Source organism: Schistocerca piceifrons, chromosome 6, assembly GCF_021461385.2.
Source record: "Schistocerca piceifrons isolate TAMUIC-IGC-003096 chromosome 6, iqSchPice1.1, whole genome shotgun sequence".
NCBI lineage: Eukaryota > Metazoa > Arthropoda > Insecta > Orthoptera > Acrididae > Schistocerca > Schistocerca piceifrons.
The window spans coordinates 77996571-78016824 of record NC_060143.1 but is presented as its reverse complement, the minus strand read 5'-3'; the positions used below and the strand labels follow the sequence as shown (position 1 = coordinate 78016824).

Here is a 20254-nt window from a genome sequence, read left to right as displayed (position 1 = left end):
TCCAAATAGTTGTGAACATAACTCAGTCTTTTTCACTCAAGACCTGTCAGACAAATCCAACTTCAATTTTCCTGACATCATTCTATTGTCAGGATTTCCAAGATTTCATGAACGACAATGCACCTCCTTGCCAGGTTCATTGGCATCATGGAGTAACTGCCCGAACAGCAAATGCCACAAAGTGCAGAAACTCTGTCAGACATTGCCCTGCCAATACTCTGTGACCATTTCATTTCACAGTGCATAACAAAACACACGAATTCCTGTGCACCATACATGGATTGAAACTGACTACTTCACTAACATGAAAAACACATGAAAAAGTCGTGACCACCATTAATTGGCTAGAGAAAAGAAGAGATAACACATCAATTTCCCCAGACCAATGTGTTACACTTCAGTGTGCCCAAAGATTAACCTTCATTTTGCCATTTCTTCTGATATTTTCTGTGTATTTTAATAGATTTTCTCATTACTTCTCATTTTCTAACTATCTGTGGTTTATATTGCAACAATTATTTTTCTAACACTGCATCTTTCAAGACCTCTGTTCTGCCTAAAATATAGTTCACTGTCAAGCATTCACTTAGATATAAACAAGCTGGCGTTTCCATTGTGGTACAGTGTTTTAGTTTTATAACAACAAAAAAGATCAATTTTTGACAAAAAATTTAATTGGATAGATAAAAAACCTACTCACCAAGCAATGGCAGAACACACACATAAAACAGGGTTGTAATTAGGCGAGCTTTTGAAGCCAGTGGCTCCTTCTTCAGGTAGAATTAGTCCTAATTACAAGCTGCTTTAAGTATGTGTTCTGCCCCCGGTTGGTGAATGTTTTAGTTTTGTATTACTAGATAAATTTCTTATTGTACATGCTTTTAATTAAATCAAGTGATCATGCACTAATTTGTACATCCAAATTTTGACATAATAAATTAATATATGAATATTTTATGAAAATGCTTCCATTGGACACTGTCATTTTGTAGAAAAGCATATCCTCTCTTCCTTTTTACTTGCATCTACAGCAAATTTTTGTGGTCCATTCTGATAAATGTTTTCTCCAAAAAATTTAAATTTAGTAACTCATTTTATTTAATCTATTTGTGTTTCTATGTATTTTAGTATAATTTTTATATTTGTCTTTAGTGGAGAATTCTGTCAGCACTTTAAGGAACAAATGCTGCTTTAATAAAAAGGGGCATTTTTTTACACTTAAAATGTTGAATGTCATCTTCGCTTAGTATATGGTATCAGCTGATGCATTAAGCATACAAGATGTATGTATTTTAGAAAATATTTGTAATATTTTAAATGTTTTTTGTTTATTCCAGTGGGCTTGACAGCATATCATCTGTACAAATGATATCTCATTTAAAATCTCTGGCAGGAGGTGGCCGAACTGTGATATGTGTTGTGCATCAGCCGAGTTCTAGGTTATTTCAAATGTTTGATGACTTGCTCGTCATGTCAGATGGTCAGTGTATTTATAATGGCTTCATCAGTAATATGATTGAAACTTTTGAAGCTGCTGGATTTCACTACCCCATGTATTATAACCCAGCTGACTTTGGTAAGTTAAGCACACGTTTGTGGTGTATTACACATCTTTATAGTATCTTTGTCACTTCTTCAAAAAAGCAACTTGTGTTATTGATAAAATGACATAGCTTAAAGGTTTTGTCTGGTCTATGTAACTGAAATCATTGATTTTCCTTAACTGTCAGTTTAGGGTTTTGCAAAGGGCAGTGTCTTTGAATTGTTGGTTATCCATTATGAGAACTCATTAGATGTTCACACAGTACTAGCATTGTAACATGTTGCACGAGTTGTGGTTGTTAGGCACTATTGTGCTCCATTAGTAAGCACTCTTATTGTAATCAAAAGTGAAATACTGAACAATTTTACCTACAAATGTGCATGTGGCTTCAATACTGAACATTCCTTGGTAAAAATGCCTTCTGTTCCAGTAATGATAGATATAGTAGAATCATTGATTGTCATATTCAAACTGAGAACAACGTTGCTACTATCAAACACAAAATTGATGGGCATGTGGCGTATTGACTAACAGAGGAATGTTTGAATAATCCAGCACTGATTATTCTTGATATCCTAAAGACTATTTTCAGCTCAATTTTAACAAGCCGAAGAATCCTAAGATTTTAATAATAATAAAACATTTGAAAAAATGGGTCACATGTATTGTGAAAGATTTGTCTAAAAGTAAGAAATGAAATAGATTAGAGAAACATTTGATGCACCATTGAACAATGTTCAAAATCATTTACAGCAAATGAGGGTGCATGATCTACATAATCCACCAGATAAATATACTCTAGAACTCTTTAAAACTCTAATATTTTAAGTTAAATATCAAACTTTAATTTCTCAATTAGCACCTCATTTGCTGTTAATTTTTTCAAGTATCATTCAAAGGCATGTCAAATATCTCTGATCTGTTTTATTTCTTATGTTTAGACAAATCATTTCACAAAACATTTGACCTTTTTTTTTTCAAATCTTTTCATTGACAGAGGCCTTGAAGAGATGAACTTCTGACATTTCATTTATGCTCAAGTAAGTAATAAAGTTTTTATCAATTAGCCTGATTACTTTTAAGTAGTTAAACTGTTTTTTGCGAAAGCAGACCTCATGCTGGCCAGTTTGATACCCCATTTGTCCATTTTCTATTTTTCATTCGGTTATGAAAATTCAGACAAAAATGCATTGTGTAATTTCTAGGGAGTCTTGTTTTCACTCCACTCAAACATCTGATCAAAAACAATTTTCTTTTATGTCAGATTTAATTATGTTTTAAAACGCTTTCTATGAAATTATTTCTATTAATTGGTCAATGTGCTGAATGACAGACTATGGGAGAAAAGAGAAGATTAAAAGAGACTCTGTAAATGACCTGTATAAACAGAAATGTTTCAGGAAGAAAAGAAGAACTAGTTAAAATCAAGTATTATCAATTTTTAATTGACCTTAACAATACCTGAGAAGGAAAGTTGCTACTCACCATATAGCAGAGATGCTCAGTCATGGTAGGCACAATAAAAAGATCCACACACTCATAGCTTTCAGCCATTAAGGCCTTTGTCAACAGTAAACACACATACACACATCCACACACACACTGACGCAAACGCAACTTGCACACACATCTGCAGTCTCAGAGAGCTGAAACTACACTGCGAGCAGCAGCACCAGTGCATGATGGGAGTGGTGACTGGGTGGGGGTAAGGAGGAGGATGGGGTGGGGAGAGGGGGGGGATAGTATGGTAGTGAACAGTGAAGTGTTGCTGTTTAGACGGAGGGCAGGAGAGAAGGTGTGGAGGGGGAAGGGGTAAGTAGTGGAAAGGAGAGAAATAAAAATAAAAAGAAATTAAAAGACTGGGGGTGGCGGTGAAATGACGGCTGTGTAGTGCTGGAATGGGAACAGTGAGGGGTCTGGATGGGTGAGGACAGTGACTAATGAAGGTTGAGGCCAGGAGGGTTATGGGAACATAGGATGTATTGCAGGGAAAGTTCCCACCTGCGCAATTCAGAAAATCTGGTGTTGGTGGGAAGGATCCATATGGCACAGGCTATGAAGCAGTCATTGAGATGAGGGGTATCATGTTTGGCAGCGGTTTCAGGAACAGGGTGGTCCACTTGGTTTTTGGGCACAGTTTGTCGGTGGCCATTCATGCATACAGACAGCTTGTTGGTTGTCATGCTTACATGGAATGCAGCACAGTGGTTGTAGCTTAGCTTGTAAATCACATGACTGGTTTCACAGGTAGCCCTGCCTTTGATGGGATAGGTGCTGTTAGTGACCGGACTGGAGTAGGTGGTGGCAGGAGGCTGTATGAGACAAGTCTTGCATCTAGGTCTATACAGAGGTATGAGCCATGCAGTAAGGGATTGGGAGCAGGAGTTGTGTAAGGATGGACGAGTATATTGTGTAGGTTGGATGGACAGCGGAATACCACGGTAGGAGGGGTGGGAAGGATAGTGGGCAGGTCTATTCTCATTTCAGGGCACAACGAAAGGTAATCGAAACCCTGATGGAGAATGTAATTCAGTTGCTCCAGTCCTGGATGGTACTGAGTTGCGGGGGAAATGCTCCTCTTTTGCCGGACTGTGGGACTTTGGGAGGTGGAGGGAGACTGGAAAGATAAGGCACAGGAGATTTGTTTTTGTACAAGGATTCGAGGATAATTATGGTCAGTGAAGGCTTCAGTGATACCCTCAGTATATTTAGAGAAGGACTGCTCATCACTGCAGATGTGATGACCACGGGTGGCTAGGCTGTATGGAAGGGACTTCTTGGTATGGAATGGGTGCCAGCTGTCGAAGTGGAGGTATTTCTGGTGGTTAGTAGGTTTGATATTGATGGAGGTACTGATGTAGCCATCTCTGAAGTGGAGGTCAACATCTAAGTTCTCTTTGAATCATCAGGTGATAAACTGTTTAATCCAGTGTCACTTTTGGAATAGTTTAAAAAGCATAATAAAATACATCTTTTAGTTTTGTTCATAATTTTTCATGCAGAATTTAGGATACTACTCCATAGGGTACATTTATCATATTAGTAAACTTGTAATCAATATGAATTAGGATAGCTTGCTACTTACAACATAGAGGAGGCGTTGAGTGGCAGACAGGCACATTTAAAAGTAAACTAAGTTATTAGACAAAGTCCTTTGTCAGACTTAGAAAAAAAAAACACACACATTCATACACATACAATTCGTATGCACATGGCCACTGTTGGCTAAGTGTACTGATGAGAAAAAAGGCACATGTGCAGCTGAAGTGGGAGCAGGAAAGGGCATAGAGATAGGTGGAGGACAAAGACTAGGTTTACGAGAACAGAGAATATGTTTCAGAGCACCACAGTTTTGTGATGGCCATCATGTGAACAGAGAGCTCATCAGCGATAAATAGGGTACTGTGAATTTGTAGCTAAGTTGGTAAACAGATGGCTGCTTTCACACATGGCCCTGCTACCCATACCACTCTTCACCTGAGGTCTCTTGTTTACCCCAATCTGAGATTGCTACTCATTGCTGTCGAGCCCTGCACTCAGAGATGACTGTGGCCATGTGTATGCGAATTGTGTGTGTATGTAGATTTCTAAATCTGATGAAGAATTTTGTCTGATAGCTTAATCTACTTTAAAATGTGCCTGTCTGTCATTCTACACTTCTCCTATGTGGTGAGTAGCAGTTTATGCAGTTTATCTTAATTCATATTTTATTTGTCCATCCTGGATTTTCCAATATTTAAACAATTACTGACTTATTGTCTATCTACATAAAACTAACAATTTATTCTTAAAAATTTCTCTTTAAGCACTTGAGGTTGCTTGCAAAGAGCGAGGACAAACAATAGAAAATTTGGTCAATTTCTATGTGCAGAAAAATTTTTCAAATGAAGCCCATGAGGAAAAGGATGTTATGGAATTACATGATCCAAAGGAGGAGACTGTTAATGAAGAAAGTAAGTAAAGAGATCCACTTATTTCATAATTCACTTATTCCAAACTCCATGTGTGTTTAAAGTTAGTTTGTGGTAATGTACATTCTTAAACAAAATGAAATGATATGTCTGGCACACTTTTATGAAAAAATGGTAAAATGTTAAATGTTACAGCTCGGATGATAAGCAATGGAGAAGCAAATCATGATCCTGCTGCACAAAATAGGGCAGCTGTAAGGAAATGGTACTGCTCTTCTCCCTATCCTATTAGCAGATGGAGACAATTTGCTATTCTGTTGCAAAGGTCAATGCGGTGTACATTCCGCGATACGGTATGTGTTTCTATATAACTATACATGACAATATGAGATGAAAGAAAAGCTTCCCTTATTTATGTCTTTTTCTAGAACTGTATACACCCTATCCTCTAAACCATCAGTTGTTATGAGCAAAGAGTGCTCTGTAAATTATATTTTCTTTGTACTATAACTTTGAATAGAGGTGAAAATAAATGTTGTCTCTCTTTTTTTTAGCACTTGGCCTATATAAGATTTGTAACACATGTTGTTGTTGGATTATTACTTGGTACACTATACTATGGGATTGGAAATGATGCTGCAAAAGTGGAAAGTAATGTGGCATGTCTGTTCTTCTTCATCATGTTCCTGTTCTTCTCAAATGCTGTTCCAACTGTTCATGCATGTAAGTATTATGTGTTATAATATTGCACTGGTTTTATGCATTCTGTAATGTGACTGGCCTCTTGCATAACATGGTGAGCAATTTAAATTTTAGCCACTGTCAGTTTTTGTTCTTTCAAGTGTGTCCAGTAGTTGAAAGAAATGCAGGTTACATTCATCTGCAAGAAAGGAAGCGGAAGTGATACTCAAACATACTGCCCACTGTCAATTGACATCCAACTGTGGATTCTTAGAAGACAGCCTCAGCCTGTGCTCAAACTCTATCTAATCTCAAACAGAATGACTTCTTCCAAGCCATTCAGTATGGTTTCTGGAAACATCCATCACTCAACTCCTGCTTTTCTCACATGATATACTGAAAGCCAAGGATCAAGCTGTCAAGTTGATGTAGTATCTTTTGGCATCCAAAAAAGTATTAAACACAGTACCACATCAACACCAATTAGCCTAAGTATGATCATGTAGTATGACATGACTCTTTTCACTAGTCTGAGGATTTCTTGGTATGGAGGATGCAGCAGATTATCTTCAACAGAGAGTCATGAACCATTGTAGAAGTAACTTCAGCCTTGCCCAGGAAGCATGTTTGGAGCCTGCATCTCATATTTTTTACTACAATACAGTATCAGAGAGTCAGAATTGGAATCAGTCAACTTGTACATATACTTCGGTGTAACAGTTTGTAGGGTTATGAAGTGGAATGATCACATAGATTCAATCATGTTTATAAGTGACAGACATCAGTTGATTGGTAGGATACTGGGAAAATGTAATCAGTCTACCATGGAGATTACTTAGAAAACATTTTTTGGCTCATCCTAGAATACTGCTGAAGTGTGTGGGACCTGTTACAAATAAGACTAAAGGGGATATTGAACATATACGAAAAAAAAGGCAACATGACTGGTTACACATTTGTTTGACCCAGGGGAGAGCATCACACAAATTCTGAAAAACCTGAACTGGCAGATGCTAGAAGATAGGCACCAACCACTCTGTGCAAGTTTACTTACAAAGAGTCAATGACCAGTATTAAGTGAGGAATCTAGGAATATACTACAACTTCTTATGTATCATCCTAATAAGGACTACAAAGACAACATTAGACTAATAACAGTGTCCATGGCGGGATTTAAGGTCATTCTTCCCAACGACCATATCTGAATGTAATGAGAAGAAACCCTAATACATATACAGGGTGGTCCATTGATAGTGACCGGGCCAAATATCTCACGAAATAAGCATCAAACGGAAAAACTATAAAGAACAAAACTGGTCTAGTTTGAAGGGGTAAACCAGATGGTGCTATGGTTGACCCGCTAGATGGTGTTGCCATAGGTAAAACAGATATCAACTGTGTTTTTTTAAATAGAAACCCCCCATTTTTTATTACATATTCGTGTATTATGTAAAGAAATATAAATGTTTTAGTTGGACCACTTTTTTCGTTTTGTGATAGATGATGCTGTAATAGTCACAAACGTATAAGTATGTGGTATCACGTAACATTCCGCCAGTGTGGACGGTATTTGCTTCGTGATACATTACCTGTATTAAAGTGGACCGTTTACCAATTGTGGAAAAGGTCGATATCGTGTTGATGTATGGCTATTGTGATCAAAATGCCCAACGGGCGTGTGCTACATATGCTGCTCGGTATGCTTGACGATATCATTCAAGTGTCTGGACCGTTCGCCGGATAGTTACATTATTTAAGGAAACAGGAAGTGTTCAGCCACATGTGAAATGTCAACCACAACCTGCAACAAATGATGATGCCCAAGTAGGTGTTTTAGCTGCTGTCATGGCTAATCCACACATCAGTAGCAGACAAATTGCTCGAGACTCAGGAATCTCAAAAACACCGGTGTTGAGAATGCTACAGCAACATCGATTGCACCCGTACCATATTTCTATGCACCAGGAATTGCATGGTGATGACTTTGAACATTGTGTACAGTTCTGCCACTGGGCACGAGAGAAATTATGGGACAATGACAGATTTTTTGCATGCGTTCTATTTAGCGACGAAGTGTCATTCACCAACAGCGGTAACATAAACCAGCATAATATGCACTATTGGGCAACAGAAAATCCACGATGGCTGCGACAAGTGGAACATCAGTGACCTTGGCAGGTTAATGTATGGTGCAGCATTATGGGAGGAAGGATAATTGGCCCCATTTTATCGATTATGGTGCAGTGTATGCTGATTTCCTACGTAATGTTCTACCAATGTTACTACAGGATGTTTCACTGTATGACAGAATGGCGATGTACTTCCAACATGATGGATGTCTGCCACATAGCTCACGTGTGGTTGAAGCGGTATTGAATAGCATATTTCATGACAGGTGGATTGGTTGTCGAAGCACCATACCATGGCCTGCACGTTCACCGGATATGACGTCCCCGGTTTTCTTTCTGTGGGGAAAGTTGAAGGATATTTGCCATCATGATCCACTGATAATGCCTGCCAACACGTGTCAGCGCATTGTCAATGCATGTGCGAACATTACGGAAGGCGAACTACTCGCCGTTGAGAGGAATGTCGTTACACTTAAGTGCCAAATGCATTGAAGTTGACGGACATCATTTTGAGCATTTATTGCGTTATTGTGGTATTTACAAATAATCACACTGTAACAGCACGCATTCTCAGAAATGATATGTTCACAAAGGTACATGTATCACATTGGAACAACCGAAATAAAATGTTCAAACATACCTACGTTCTGTATTTTAATTCATAAAACCCACCTGTTACCAACTGTTCATCTAAAATTGTGAGCCATATGTTTGTGACTATTACAGCATCATCTATGACAAAGCAAAAAAAGTGGTGCAACTAAAACATACATATTTCTTTATGTACTACACGAATATGTAATAAAAATGGTGGTTCCTATCTAAAAAAAAAAAACGCAGTTGATATCTGTTTGACATATGGCAGCGCCATCTAGCAGGCCAACCATAGCGCCATCTGGTTTCCCCCTTCAAGCTAGACAAATTTCGTTCTTTGTAGTTTTTTTGTTTGACGCTTATATCGTGAGATAATTGGCCCAGTCACGATCGGTGGACCACCCTGTATAATAATGGGAAATACCATCTGTCATACAGAATATAGTTGAAGATGTAGTTGTAGAACCACAACTCAGCTTGTAGTAGATAATTAGCATTTGTATATGCAGTAATGTTTTCAAGAAGCCTTGTGTCATGAAGAAAATCTGAATATCTTAACATATTCAATTTCTCTGATACATATCTACAGATATACTTATGTAAAATAAAGGAAAGGCAACCACCAGTACTGTTTGCTGTTGTGTGCCCTTATGTTCCAGACATCAGTCAGCTACAGGTGAGTTTCCAGGAATTAGTATTGTTATTGTACACATATAATTACACAGTTCATTATCTGTTGAAACTAAAAATTTTGTACCCACCGTGACTCCAGATGTAATTCTGGATTTTATTTAAACTAAAATAAATTTATTCCAAGCTGATTAGTTATGAACACTTTCAGCAGCGCTCAAGTTCAGTTTCTGGTGAACACATAAGTTGAAACATTCACAGTATGATCTCTCCAGGAGTTTGTGTGGAGGATGGTAAGTGGTCCTGCTTTGCTCCTGGACATTCAAAAGACAACTGTGGAAGCAAAAGCAAATAAACAAAAAGTTTTGGCGAATTAATATACAGTTTTGTTTCAAAAAACATGCATTATATGAGTTTGAATAGCTATAATATCATTCACAATGAGGGTGAGGCAGCTGACTCACTGCTGGATGTATGAAACTAATGAACCAGCTTATGCACTAAATGGTACTTCATTTTCCTTTCAAAGGTGAAACATGTTCATAGGCATTGTAATACCACTAGTTTGGATGTTTTACATGCAGTTTGCATAATATCATTTCATTCTACATAGCTTACAATACCAAGCATAAAACCAAGAGAAAAGCACTACAAATCACTGTAGACAGATAGGAGTACAATATATTGCTGCTTACAGAAAAATAAAATTATTGTGAATTTTTTTAATAAAAACTTTTGAAGGACACTAGTTACTTAAAAATTATTTCTGTTTTCCAGTTCCTTTAGAAGCATCTGTGTTTCTACGAGAGCACCTGAACAACTGGTACTGCCTCACATCTTACTACTTTGCAAAACTGCTTTCAGATATTCCATTACAGGTAATAAACAGTAATATTTATGTGCTGCTGTAAAAATTATTAATATAAAATTTGACTGAATGTTGTATAAGCAGGAGAAATATGCTGGTTTCCCAAACTACAGCATAAGGAATAAAAGTTGCAAATTAATGCTGGAAAGGCTCAGAAACAGTAACAACTACTATCATTGTAGACATATGACACATAACAACTTCAGCACTCTGTCTCATGCACTTTTTAGGATTATATTGTCAAATAATTTGCTCATATCTGATAACAGTGTACAGTATACACAACAACTGTTTAAATATTGTGTTCACTTCAGATAGCAAGCAAGGTTGGTTTGCAGAGTTTTTTGTAATGAGTTTACATAAGGAAGGCAAGACTCCTAGTGTACAAATAACTAAAATTACTCATAGGGCACAAATAACTAAAATTACAATGAAAGAGTTGTCATCCTCAATAATTGCAGAACATTTGTTAACAGGTCAGTCATTGAAGTTTGTGATGGTTCACACAATGTCTTTATAACTGGAGAACACAGCTAGGACTAGTAGCTATGCTTGAGTCACTGAATTCACAGAAAAGTTTTAGTTTCTTTATAGTGGTAAGCAATTGTTCCACCTCATGTATTCCCTTGGGTTAGATAACATGATTTTCAGATACATTGTTTTACTAGAATGCTCTCTCACAGATTACTTTTGGGCAGGAATTGCAGAAGTGGAATGACATTCATGACAACTCAAAACTCTTTTCTTATATTTGATATCTGTAGCCCCTTTCTCAGCCTACGGCATTCCAACAAATGATATATTTCACAATGCCTTGCCTCTGCAGCAGTAGTGCAGAAATTAATTTGCATTCTGAACAAACTTTCAGACTTTAATAAAAGACAACTTGTAAAGTCAAAACACTTATCAATAAAGCAATAATTGCACATAATGGAAGGGTAAGGGTAACAACACCCCCTCCCCTCCCCAAAACACTCACACAGGCTCCACAGCTACATTGTTCCAGCCAATCACATTGTATTGGCACTGTGGCTCCAATAGGAAGAGGAGTTGCTAATATTGGGAGAAAGTTGTTGAGCCAGGAAGGAAATGGAGAGGAGGAAGGAGGATTGCAGAGAATGATAGCTGGCAGCTGGGGGGGGGGGGGGGGGGGGGAGAGGCAGCAAGTCCATGGGATAGAAATGTGATACCAGTGAACTCATTCTGCTGTAGACATGGAGAGTTGTGCACAGTGGACTGTGACATGGAGGTGCGGGTTGGAAGATACTCTTGGAACAGATGAAGGGTGAGAGTGCGGAGACGAGTCTACTTATCATTGTATCCATAAATGAGGAACATCTTACTCACAATCTTTTCCATCCTCCCAAAGTGGTATTCTGCTGCCTACACATTCTACAAAACATTTGGTTCATCCTATTTAGGTCAGACTCCTATGAAAAACATAGGCACAAGGTCTGTCTGCTATATCCATCCAGCACATCCCATTCCAGCCACATCCTATCGTATCATTGGCCACCTGTGAAAGTGTCATATCATGTACCAGTTCTGCTGTAATTCCTGTCCGGCATTTTGTGTGAGCATGACCAATGACCAGCTGTCCACGTGGATACTTGAGTGTTTGGGAGCCCCATCAGGTCAGATTAAAGGAAGACATTTTAAGTAATGCACAGCCTACATGTGGGAGTCAGTTACTGACAAAACAGCCACAAGAACTAAGTGATCAAAAGCAAAAACCATGCACAGAGCGAAAAGAACAAACTTAGAGTAACCTGAAAATGTGAAAGCCAATAATCTTCAACAATGTACAAAACAAAGCCACAATAGCAAACTGAGAAAGAAGCAACAGTAAGTGAGTAACTGTATGTGAAAGTAACATTGGTAATCAAAAGGCTTCAGAAACATTAACACAAGTGGATGGGGATTAATAGCTGCATAGGGTTGAAAATGACTAAACATGTGTTTTTCCCAATGGAGCAAGGGGGCACATTGTGATGGGAGCATTATCAGTGGCTCAAGTGGCAACTAAAATTCTGAGGTTTCCTTCCCTGTTGCATCCTGGTGTCCTGTTCATTTGCAAACTGGTCCACATGGTGTTGCAGCTGCTGTTGAGATGTTGATACTGACATTGATTTCAGTGTTGGAGTAAGTGACTCAATCTCCATGGCTTGCCAGATCTGCACCAGTTTGATCATAAACTGCTGTTGCTTGTTGGAGTAAGTGACTCAACCTCCATGGCTTGCCAGCTCTGCACCAGTTTGATCATCAGCTGTTGTTGCTGGTAGTGATGGTGTTGGTGCAGGTTGTAATGGCACTATGGCTGTGGCCAGAGTGTGAACCTAGGAGCACTGGGAGTCCACAGTGAAGGCCTGAAAGTGTGATCGCTGAGAATGTTGGGCTTGTAAATACCCTGCATTGGCTTGATGAGTTGAGACGGCTCCTGGGTATGTCACAGCTGGAATTAGTTACAATGATGGATCAGGTGATCCTGTAAGGCCACAACGAGTAACACTTGGTATTCCTTATGACAGAGGATATCATACAGTGCCCAAGCTGGCTTCCAGCCAAATGTGTGAACTCACACAGCAGTACCCTGAAGATAATGGGATGTGTAACTTCGGCTTATGGTTCACAGTGTAAGTCACAGCAGGTCCTGGAACATGCAGGCCCCTGCCTGTGCAGTATCTCAGCCAGGATTTGTCTGTTAACTGGAGTGGCCTAGTATGTTGCAAGAAATATTGTTAAGGCTTCTTCAGCAGGAACCCAATACCAGTGCTTTCCTAATTTGTGCCTTTATTGTTCTGATCACTCGCTCTGTTGACTGAGTTTGAAACTGGGTACAAAGGGGCAATGGTCAGATCTGTATTCCACTCTCTAAAATCCTGCCTAAATGAACTTGGATCTGTTGGATACTAAGGTGTGATGTGCTCCCTCTATGGCAAAAATTGTAACTAGAGATTTGATTTTAGCACATGCAGTTGTAGAAGCAACTCACATGTCATAAGGAGAATCAGAGAGTGCATCTACCATCAGCAACCATATTGCTCCCTGAAAATGGCCGGCAAAGCTTGTGTGCCCATACTGAACCATGGTGAAAAATTTTGTGCTGGAGCAGTTGGTTGTGAATATGAGTCTGACATGCATGCACTGTGTGCTGAACTGTGCTGTCTATCACTGGCCAGTAAACATCATGTTGAGCTAAAGCTTTCATCCTCAACATCCTCTAGTGGGGTATGTGTGGTAACTGAAGGATGTGATATGTGTGGTAACTGAAGGATGCAGACACAGTGCAACATTCAGCATCCTCAGTAGATGACACTACTCTCTGAACAACATTAAGCCTATATAATTTTGGAACTCTGGGTCTGACCCTTTGGGGAAGCACTCTGACCAAACACTTTGCACCACTGATGTACTCTATGCAGGAAGGAGTCTGACTAGTAGCTGCTGCTATTCCTCGAGTGGTGATTGAGAAACCTCGCAAAGCGTGGTGCATAAAACACACTGCTTCCTGGTGGTCAGATTCAACAGTGAAGCCAATGAGGAGGTGTGATAATGCATAAGCATTTGCATGCTGTATGGTGAGACCAAATGAATGTCACAATGATAATTGCTTAAGAACAATGTCCAACATTGCAAATTCTGTGCCATTTTATCTGATAGGATAGAATGTGAACCAAAGATAAATAGGGGTTGGGGTCTGTGATCTGTGATAACTGAAACTTATTCTGGTGTAGGAAAATGTGGAACCTTTCAACACCACAAACAATTTTCAGTGGCTACTTCTCCAATTGTGAATAATTTTGCTTTGCCTTCAGGAGTGTCTTGCACACCAAAGCTATTGGTTGCTCTGTGCCATCGGCATTCATATGTGACAGGATGGCTCCAATGCCATATTGAGACACATCAGTTACAGAGATCAGGAAGTTGCCTGGTGTAACTGTTATTAAGCACAGAGTCAACCTCTAGAGTTTCTCAACTGCAAAAATGCTTTGTGACACTCTTGAGGCCAAACAAATGGAATGCCTTTCTTTCTCAAATGGTTCAATGACTGCATGAGCTGAACTTCCTGGGGAATGAACATTGTATCACAGTTCACTTTCCCCAGGAAATACTGAAATTCCCTCAAGTTTTTTGAAGCTGTCAGTAGGCATGATCCCTATGATGCTTAAGCTATGCCCCAAATACTGCATGACAAAATTTAGGCACAGAGGACTGCTTGAGTGAAATATGAGTTCAAATTCTTTAGTCCTACCCATGGTAGACTGAAATAACTACTCATAAATCTCTAATAATGATTCTCTATCATGGAATGGGCCTGGGCTTAACAAGAGGTTTACCATACCCAATACTCTGAAACCAATTCAGGGACTGCACCTAGAACATAGACCAAGAAGGTGGTTTGTCATTCCACATTCTTGTATTTTGCCCATATGGTAATTTGCCATCTCTAAGGAATCTTTTGCTGACTATACGAAATAACCTCATTCTTGTATTTTGCTCATACATATTTTGCTCTCTCAGAGGAATATTTTGCTGGCTGTATGAAATAACCTGCTGCTGTGGTGGCTGCAGGCAGGGGAGCCCAAATGCTGATAGGTTTCCTAGTTAATCAAAGAAACTGTTCGCCCCATGTCAACCTGGAATGGGTCATAACGCTATTGGTACTCAATCAGGAGTTTATTAGGCACCTGGTTGTGCTGTCAACATTGGAGATGAAGCAGACACTGCTGCTCAGTTAGGTTCTGAAACTCATTGTCAGGTTTTGGCAGCTACATTGTGTTGGCAAACTGGTGCATCAGCCTGACGTGCTGTTCTCCTGCCCTGGCACCCTACTGCTAAGTGTCCTTGCTTGAGAAATGTATTGCATGTGTTAAAAAAATGTGGACACTGGTGATGATCATGATATGTCCAGCAGTCTGAACAAAAGCAAGGTGGAGCTGCATCCATGAACTACTGCAAATACAGAAAGGAAACATTATATGTAAACCCCCTTCCTGATGAAATGTTTGATGCAGCGGAAGGGCTTTTCTTATTATCTATTTACTAAATCTACTGAAATCTACTTGAGAGCAAGAAACACTTCCCTGCTTAGAAGTTGCACCCTGATTGCCACCTGGGGGACTAACTTGTCAACATGTAGTGGAGAGCAGAGCTATTTGCTAATTATCTGAAAATGCTTTTTGAGCTGCTGCAGACAGCATAAGCATTTAGGCAATATTTGCAGTTGAGTTTAACTGAGGGACTGATGATTCCATAGAACTACTCTTGATCTTCTTGTCCAGTGCTAATCTTACAACTATGTCTGCAATTAAAGAATCAGCATATGACACATCACAACTAGTACATGTAGACTTGCATTTCTAGGTGAGCACTGGCAATTCTGTCATACAGGGTGCATTAGACTGAGCATTAAACTTCCCTTATTGGTTAAATTGTAATCTCACCGCATTTGGTGGCAGGAACGCTGCCTCAGTAAATTGCACAACTTGTTAAAATGTAATATCTGAGGGTCTATGCATGAGTGCAGCTTTTGCACAATCTCAGACAAACTACTGCTACTACTACTACTGCTGCTGTTGCTGTTGCTAAGCAACAAATCACTCTGACTGCAGGATGTGATATGTCTCTTACCTTGCAATACAGCATAAATTGAGGCAGACAGTTTTCCCACCTCTCTATGGTGTTGTCAGATAAAGTGAATGGTGAGGTGCAGTGGTAAAGGCTGTCTCACATGTGCTTGTGCTGCTGGCTACATGTTCATCTTTTATATCAGTTCTGCATTTTGCTTGAACAATTCCTGCGTCCGATCTGGTGTAGCTGTTGTTGCAGTCACATCTGTTCCTGCAGTGTTATTTGAGATGCCAAAGCCACAGAAATTCTGATCCATCATTACAGTCTTATTTTCATGCAAGAGTCAGTATCATCATCACTTTAGTAATGTACAATTCAGGTGGGAGAGTGCCACATGTTGGTTACTGGGAACATGGAGAGTGGCTGAAAGGACCAAGTGATTGACAGCAAAAACCATACACAAGGAAGGAAAGGACAAACCAAGAGTAATCAAAAAACATGAAAAACCAAGAATCATCAACAGCATACAAACAAATCAACAGTAGCAAATTGAGAAGAAAACCAAAAGCAAGTGAGTAACTGTGCACAAAAGTAACATCATCAATTGGAAAGCCTTGTAGACATCAACACAGTTGGATGAAGAAAATGTTCATACTTTTCTCCTTACACCACCAGAGGGTCTTGCTGACATGAAGTTCACACTGCCTGTGGTATGGACAGGAAACCAAACAGCTCTGGGCAGTCATCACAAATGTGTCCCCTTTACCTGATGACAGACTTTGGTGAGGATACTAAACCAGTGAATAATTCAGAAGTGTGCTGTTACATTTGTTACTGGTAAGTTCAGTCAATAGGCAAATATTATGAAATTTGTGCTTATTATGGAAGTGCTCCACGAATTTTAATGGGAAACCCTGGAAGGAACAAAAGTTCTTTTCATGAAACACTATTGAATTTGTCAAGACAACTAGCATTTGGAACAGACTGCTGAGTGATTCTACTGTCACCATCATACCTTTCAAGTAACAACTATGAAGACAAGATAAGAGGAATCTGGTCTCATGCAGAAGCATATAGACAGTTGTTTTTTTCTCATTCCACTTGCAAGCAGAAAAGGCAAGAGAAAGACAAGAAGTGATACAAGGCACCTTGCATGAGGCACCACATGGTGGCTTGTGGAGTATATATGTAAATGAAGATGGCATTCCCAACCTGTAGCCCAATGCTCAACTGTAGCCATCCAGTGGTAGAATATACTTCTGAACACAGCATGCTTGACTTCAGTCACGGCTTCACAAGCTGCAACATGTGGATCACACCTCCACCCGCCTCCAACACCTGCTTCTCTGATTTACGTAAATGGGAGTTGTCCTTTCAACACATCCTTTGACCATCAGTCCTCCTAGTCTCAATCTACACTACCCCTCCCCCTTAATCCCACCTCCACTCCTATCCCCACAACCCCCATTTCACTCATTGTACTCATACACCCTCTCTCTTCTTCTGTTTTAAGAGAGGCACTCAATAAGTGAAGCAATACATTTTTTACTTCAGCCAGTTTTGGTTGATAAAATGCAGAATTTGTTGTGGAAAATTGTGGAATATTTTTGCTTCAGCCCTTATAGCTTCATGAAGTTCCAATAGGTGGAAGCACTATACATAACCTTCAAAATGGCATCTGTAACTGAGGTGCATTCCAACCACAGAGCTGCCATTTTCTTTAGATGGAACAGAAAACCAGAGCACTGCAGGTGTTCACAGGTGCTTGCAGAATGTCTATAGAGATCTGGCATAGAACAAAAGTACAGTGAAGTGTTAGGTGAGGCATCTGTCACCGTCACACTAAGATTGTGCAAACCTGTCTGATCTCCCAAATACTGGCCATCTGCACATAGCTGTGCCTCCTGCACTGTTGGAACATGTGGACACTCTCATTTGAGGTGATCAGTGGAACACAATCAAACATCCCACAGCTCAAGGGTATGTCTGCTGATAGTGCTGACACGCTCACCATCAGTTTGGTACTCAAAGGAGTTTGCCCAATGAGTTCCTCGCCACTGAACAGAAGAGTATAAAGAGCAACGAAGGACCATCTGCAGAATGTTGGATGCATTCCATGGGAAACGGTACATGGATGGTGGTGAAGCTACTGATGCAGCAATACATTGGCTCTTGGCCAGCAGAGTGGACCATGCAGGCATACAGGCCCTCCCAGTAAGATGGCATAAGGCTGCCACATTGAACATAAATAATGTTGAAAAAGGGGTTTTGCAATGAAAAGAGTGAGGGATAATATGGTACATTGGAATCCAGAATAAAACCAACCTACTTAAAAAAAAATGTTGCATTAATTTTTGAATGCTCCTTGTATCTCCACCCTCTCAATTCACTCCTCTGTGTCATTGTGCACTGTATGTAACATTTCCTGCCTGGACGAAACTGAGCTCTTTGGTGCCATATTCCTGTTCCATGTACCAGCTACATCTTACTCCCATCTATCAGCCACCCTTCCCCAGCCCTCACTCTTGCTCTTCATATCCTTCATCCCCTTGCCCATTGCACCTGATGCAGTCCACTGGTATGTAGTTGGAAACTGTGAAGATTGGTAGGAAGGATTTTATAGGAAGCAATAGTGAGTTATGTAATTGCCATGCTAGCAGAGAAGAGCTGGTTTTGGTGCTGTTTGGCACTCATGGTACTGCAAATGGTCACAACCAGGCCAAGTACTAAGCACTGTGCTGCTGTGGAAATGAACCAGTCAGAATCATTGTCGAACATTTTAATAAAATAGAGTATTCACTAATAATCAAAATCCAGGATGGAATACTGACAGTATTATAAATAAGGATAGATTGCTACTCACCATACAGTGGAGATGTTGAGTCACAGACAGGCACAACAAAAAGAGGATCCAGAGACAGTGGTTGTTTGTGTGTGAGTTTCATTTTCATGCATATGTGTGTGTGTGTGTGTGTGTGTGTGTTGTCTAATTCAGAAAAGGCCTTCTGGCCAAAAGCTTACTTGTCTAGCAGTCTTTTTGTTGTGCCTGTCTTCGTATCAACATCTCCACTATGTGGAGAATATTCACTTATTCACACATCATTTTCCACAAATTCTGTCATAAGGGAGAGCCTTACATTAACGGACATCATGACAATTACTAGAACTAATGGTAAACTGCTTACATTGTTAGCAGTATGAATTACTTATAGATTTTTTGGTGTATTATAAATCAGGATATTCATCATCAGTCTTCTGCCATATTAGCAGGTCATTTGTGTCTCCTTTTTCTATGATCCAGTGCTCTCTTCTTAATGTTGCTGTAGGTACTGTTGCCCATCACATCATACAGGATACGAAATCTCTTCCTTGCTCACCTCCTCTTCCCTTCCACATGCCCCTCTGATTTTCCCTCCTTCTTCCTTAATGTAAGTCCCAAGCCAGTTTCCTGGCCACAGTTCCTGATTATTTGTCATCATGCCCTGAAATGAAGGACAGCCTGTCCAAGATCATTCTCACCCTTCTTAAAGTGGTGTTCTATTGCCCACCCAACCTGCACAAAACTCCACTCCTACTCCCAACCCCTCCCCAGGCACAAGACCTGCCCCATTCCACCCAGCCAGCACCTCCTGCTCCAGTCCGGTCACAGGCTTATCCTATCCCATCAGAGACCAGACCACCTCTGAAAGCAGCCATGTCATATGTGAACTCTGCTGCGATCACTGCACACCCTTTTATGTCAGTGTGACAACCAATCAGCTGCCCACCAGAATGAATGGCTGCCACCAAACTGTGGCCAATGACAAATGGGCCACCTGTTGACACAACATGCTACTGAGCATAGCATGCTTCATTTCAATGTCTGCTTTATGACCCAGGTGAGACGGATTCTTTTCTCCTCTACCAGCTTTTCTGAACTGTGCAGATGGGCATTATCCCTGCAACACAACCTTAGCACCCGGAACCAACCTGGCCTCAATCTCCATTAACCAACTGTCCCTATACCCACCACCTAACAGCTCCCCTTCCTCCATCCTATCACCCCCTCCCAATTCAGCTCTCCATGTCACATTCATTGTGCACTGTTCTCCACCTGCTCTGACACCCATGCATTGCATACGTAACCCATGCAACTGCCACCACTCCCTCCCACATACCTAGCCAGCAAACTGGCAGTCCCCACTCCAAACTGCTACCTACCAACCCTCAACACCTGCCTCTCTTTTCCTCTACCCGCCTCCACCTGACACAACCCCCACCCCACAATGTAGGGGCAGAGGCATGTGTGGGTGTTTTACATGTGTATTTGTACTCTAGTTTAAGAAAG

At 40.2% G+C, this 20254-nt stretch overlaps 1 protein-coding gene across 1 annotated transcript in view; it reads left to right on the top strand.

Moving 5' to 3' along the window:
• The window catches only part of LOC124802942 (ATP-binding cassette sub-family G member 4), a 366602-nt gene that overhangs the window by 330342 nt on the left and 16006 nt on the right, over positions 1-20254 (top strand). Inside the window, exons 5-9 of the mRNA XM_047264029.1 lie at positions 1338-1576; positions 5350-5496; positions 5650-5807; positions 6009-6177; positions 10266-10366. Coding sequence (XP_047119985.1) covers positions 1338-1576; positions 5350-5496; positions 5650-5807; positions 6009-6177; positions 10266-10366 — 814 coding nt within the window. The remainder of the gene's footprint in view (positions 1-1337; positions 1577-5349; positions 5497-5649; positions 5808-6008; positions 6178-10265; positions 10367-20254) is intronic.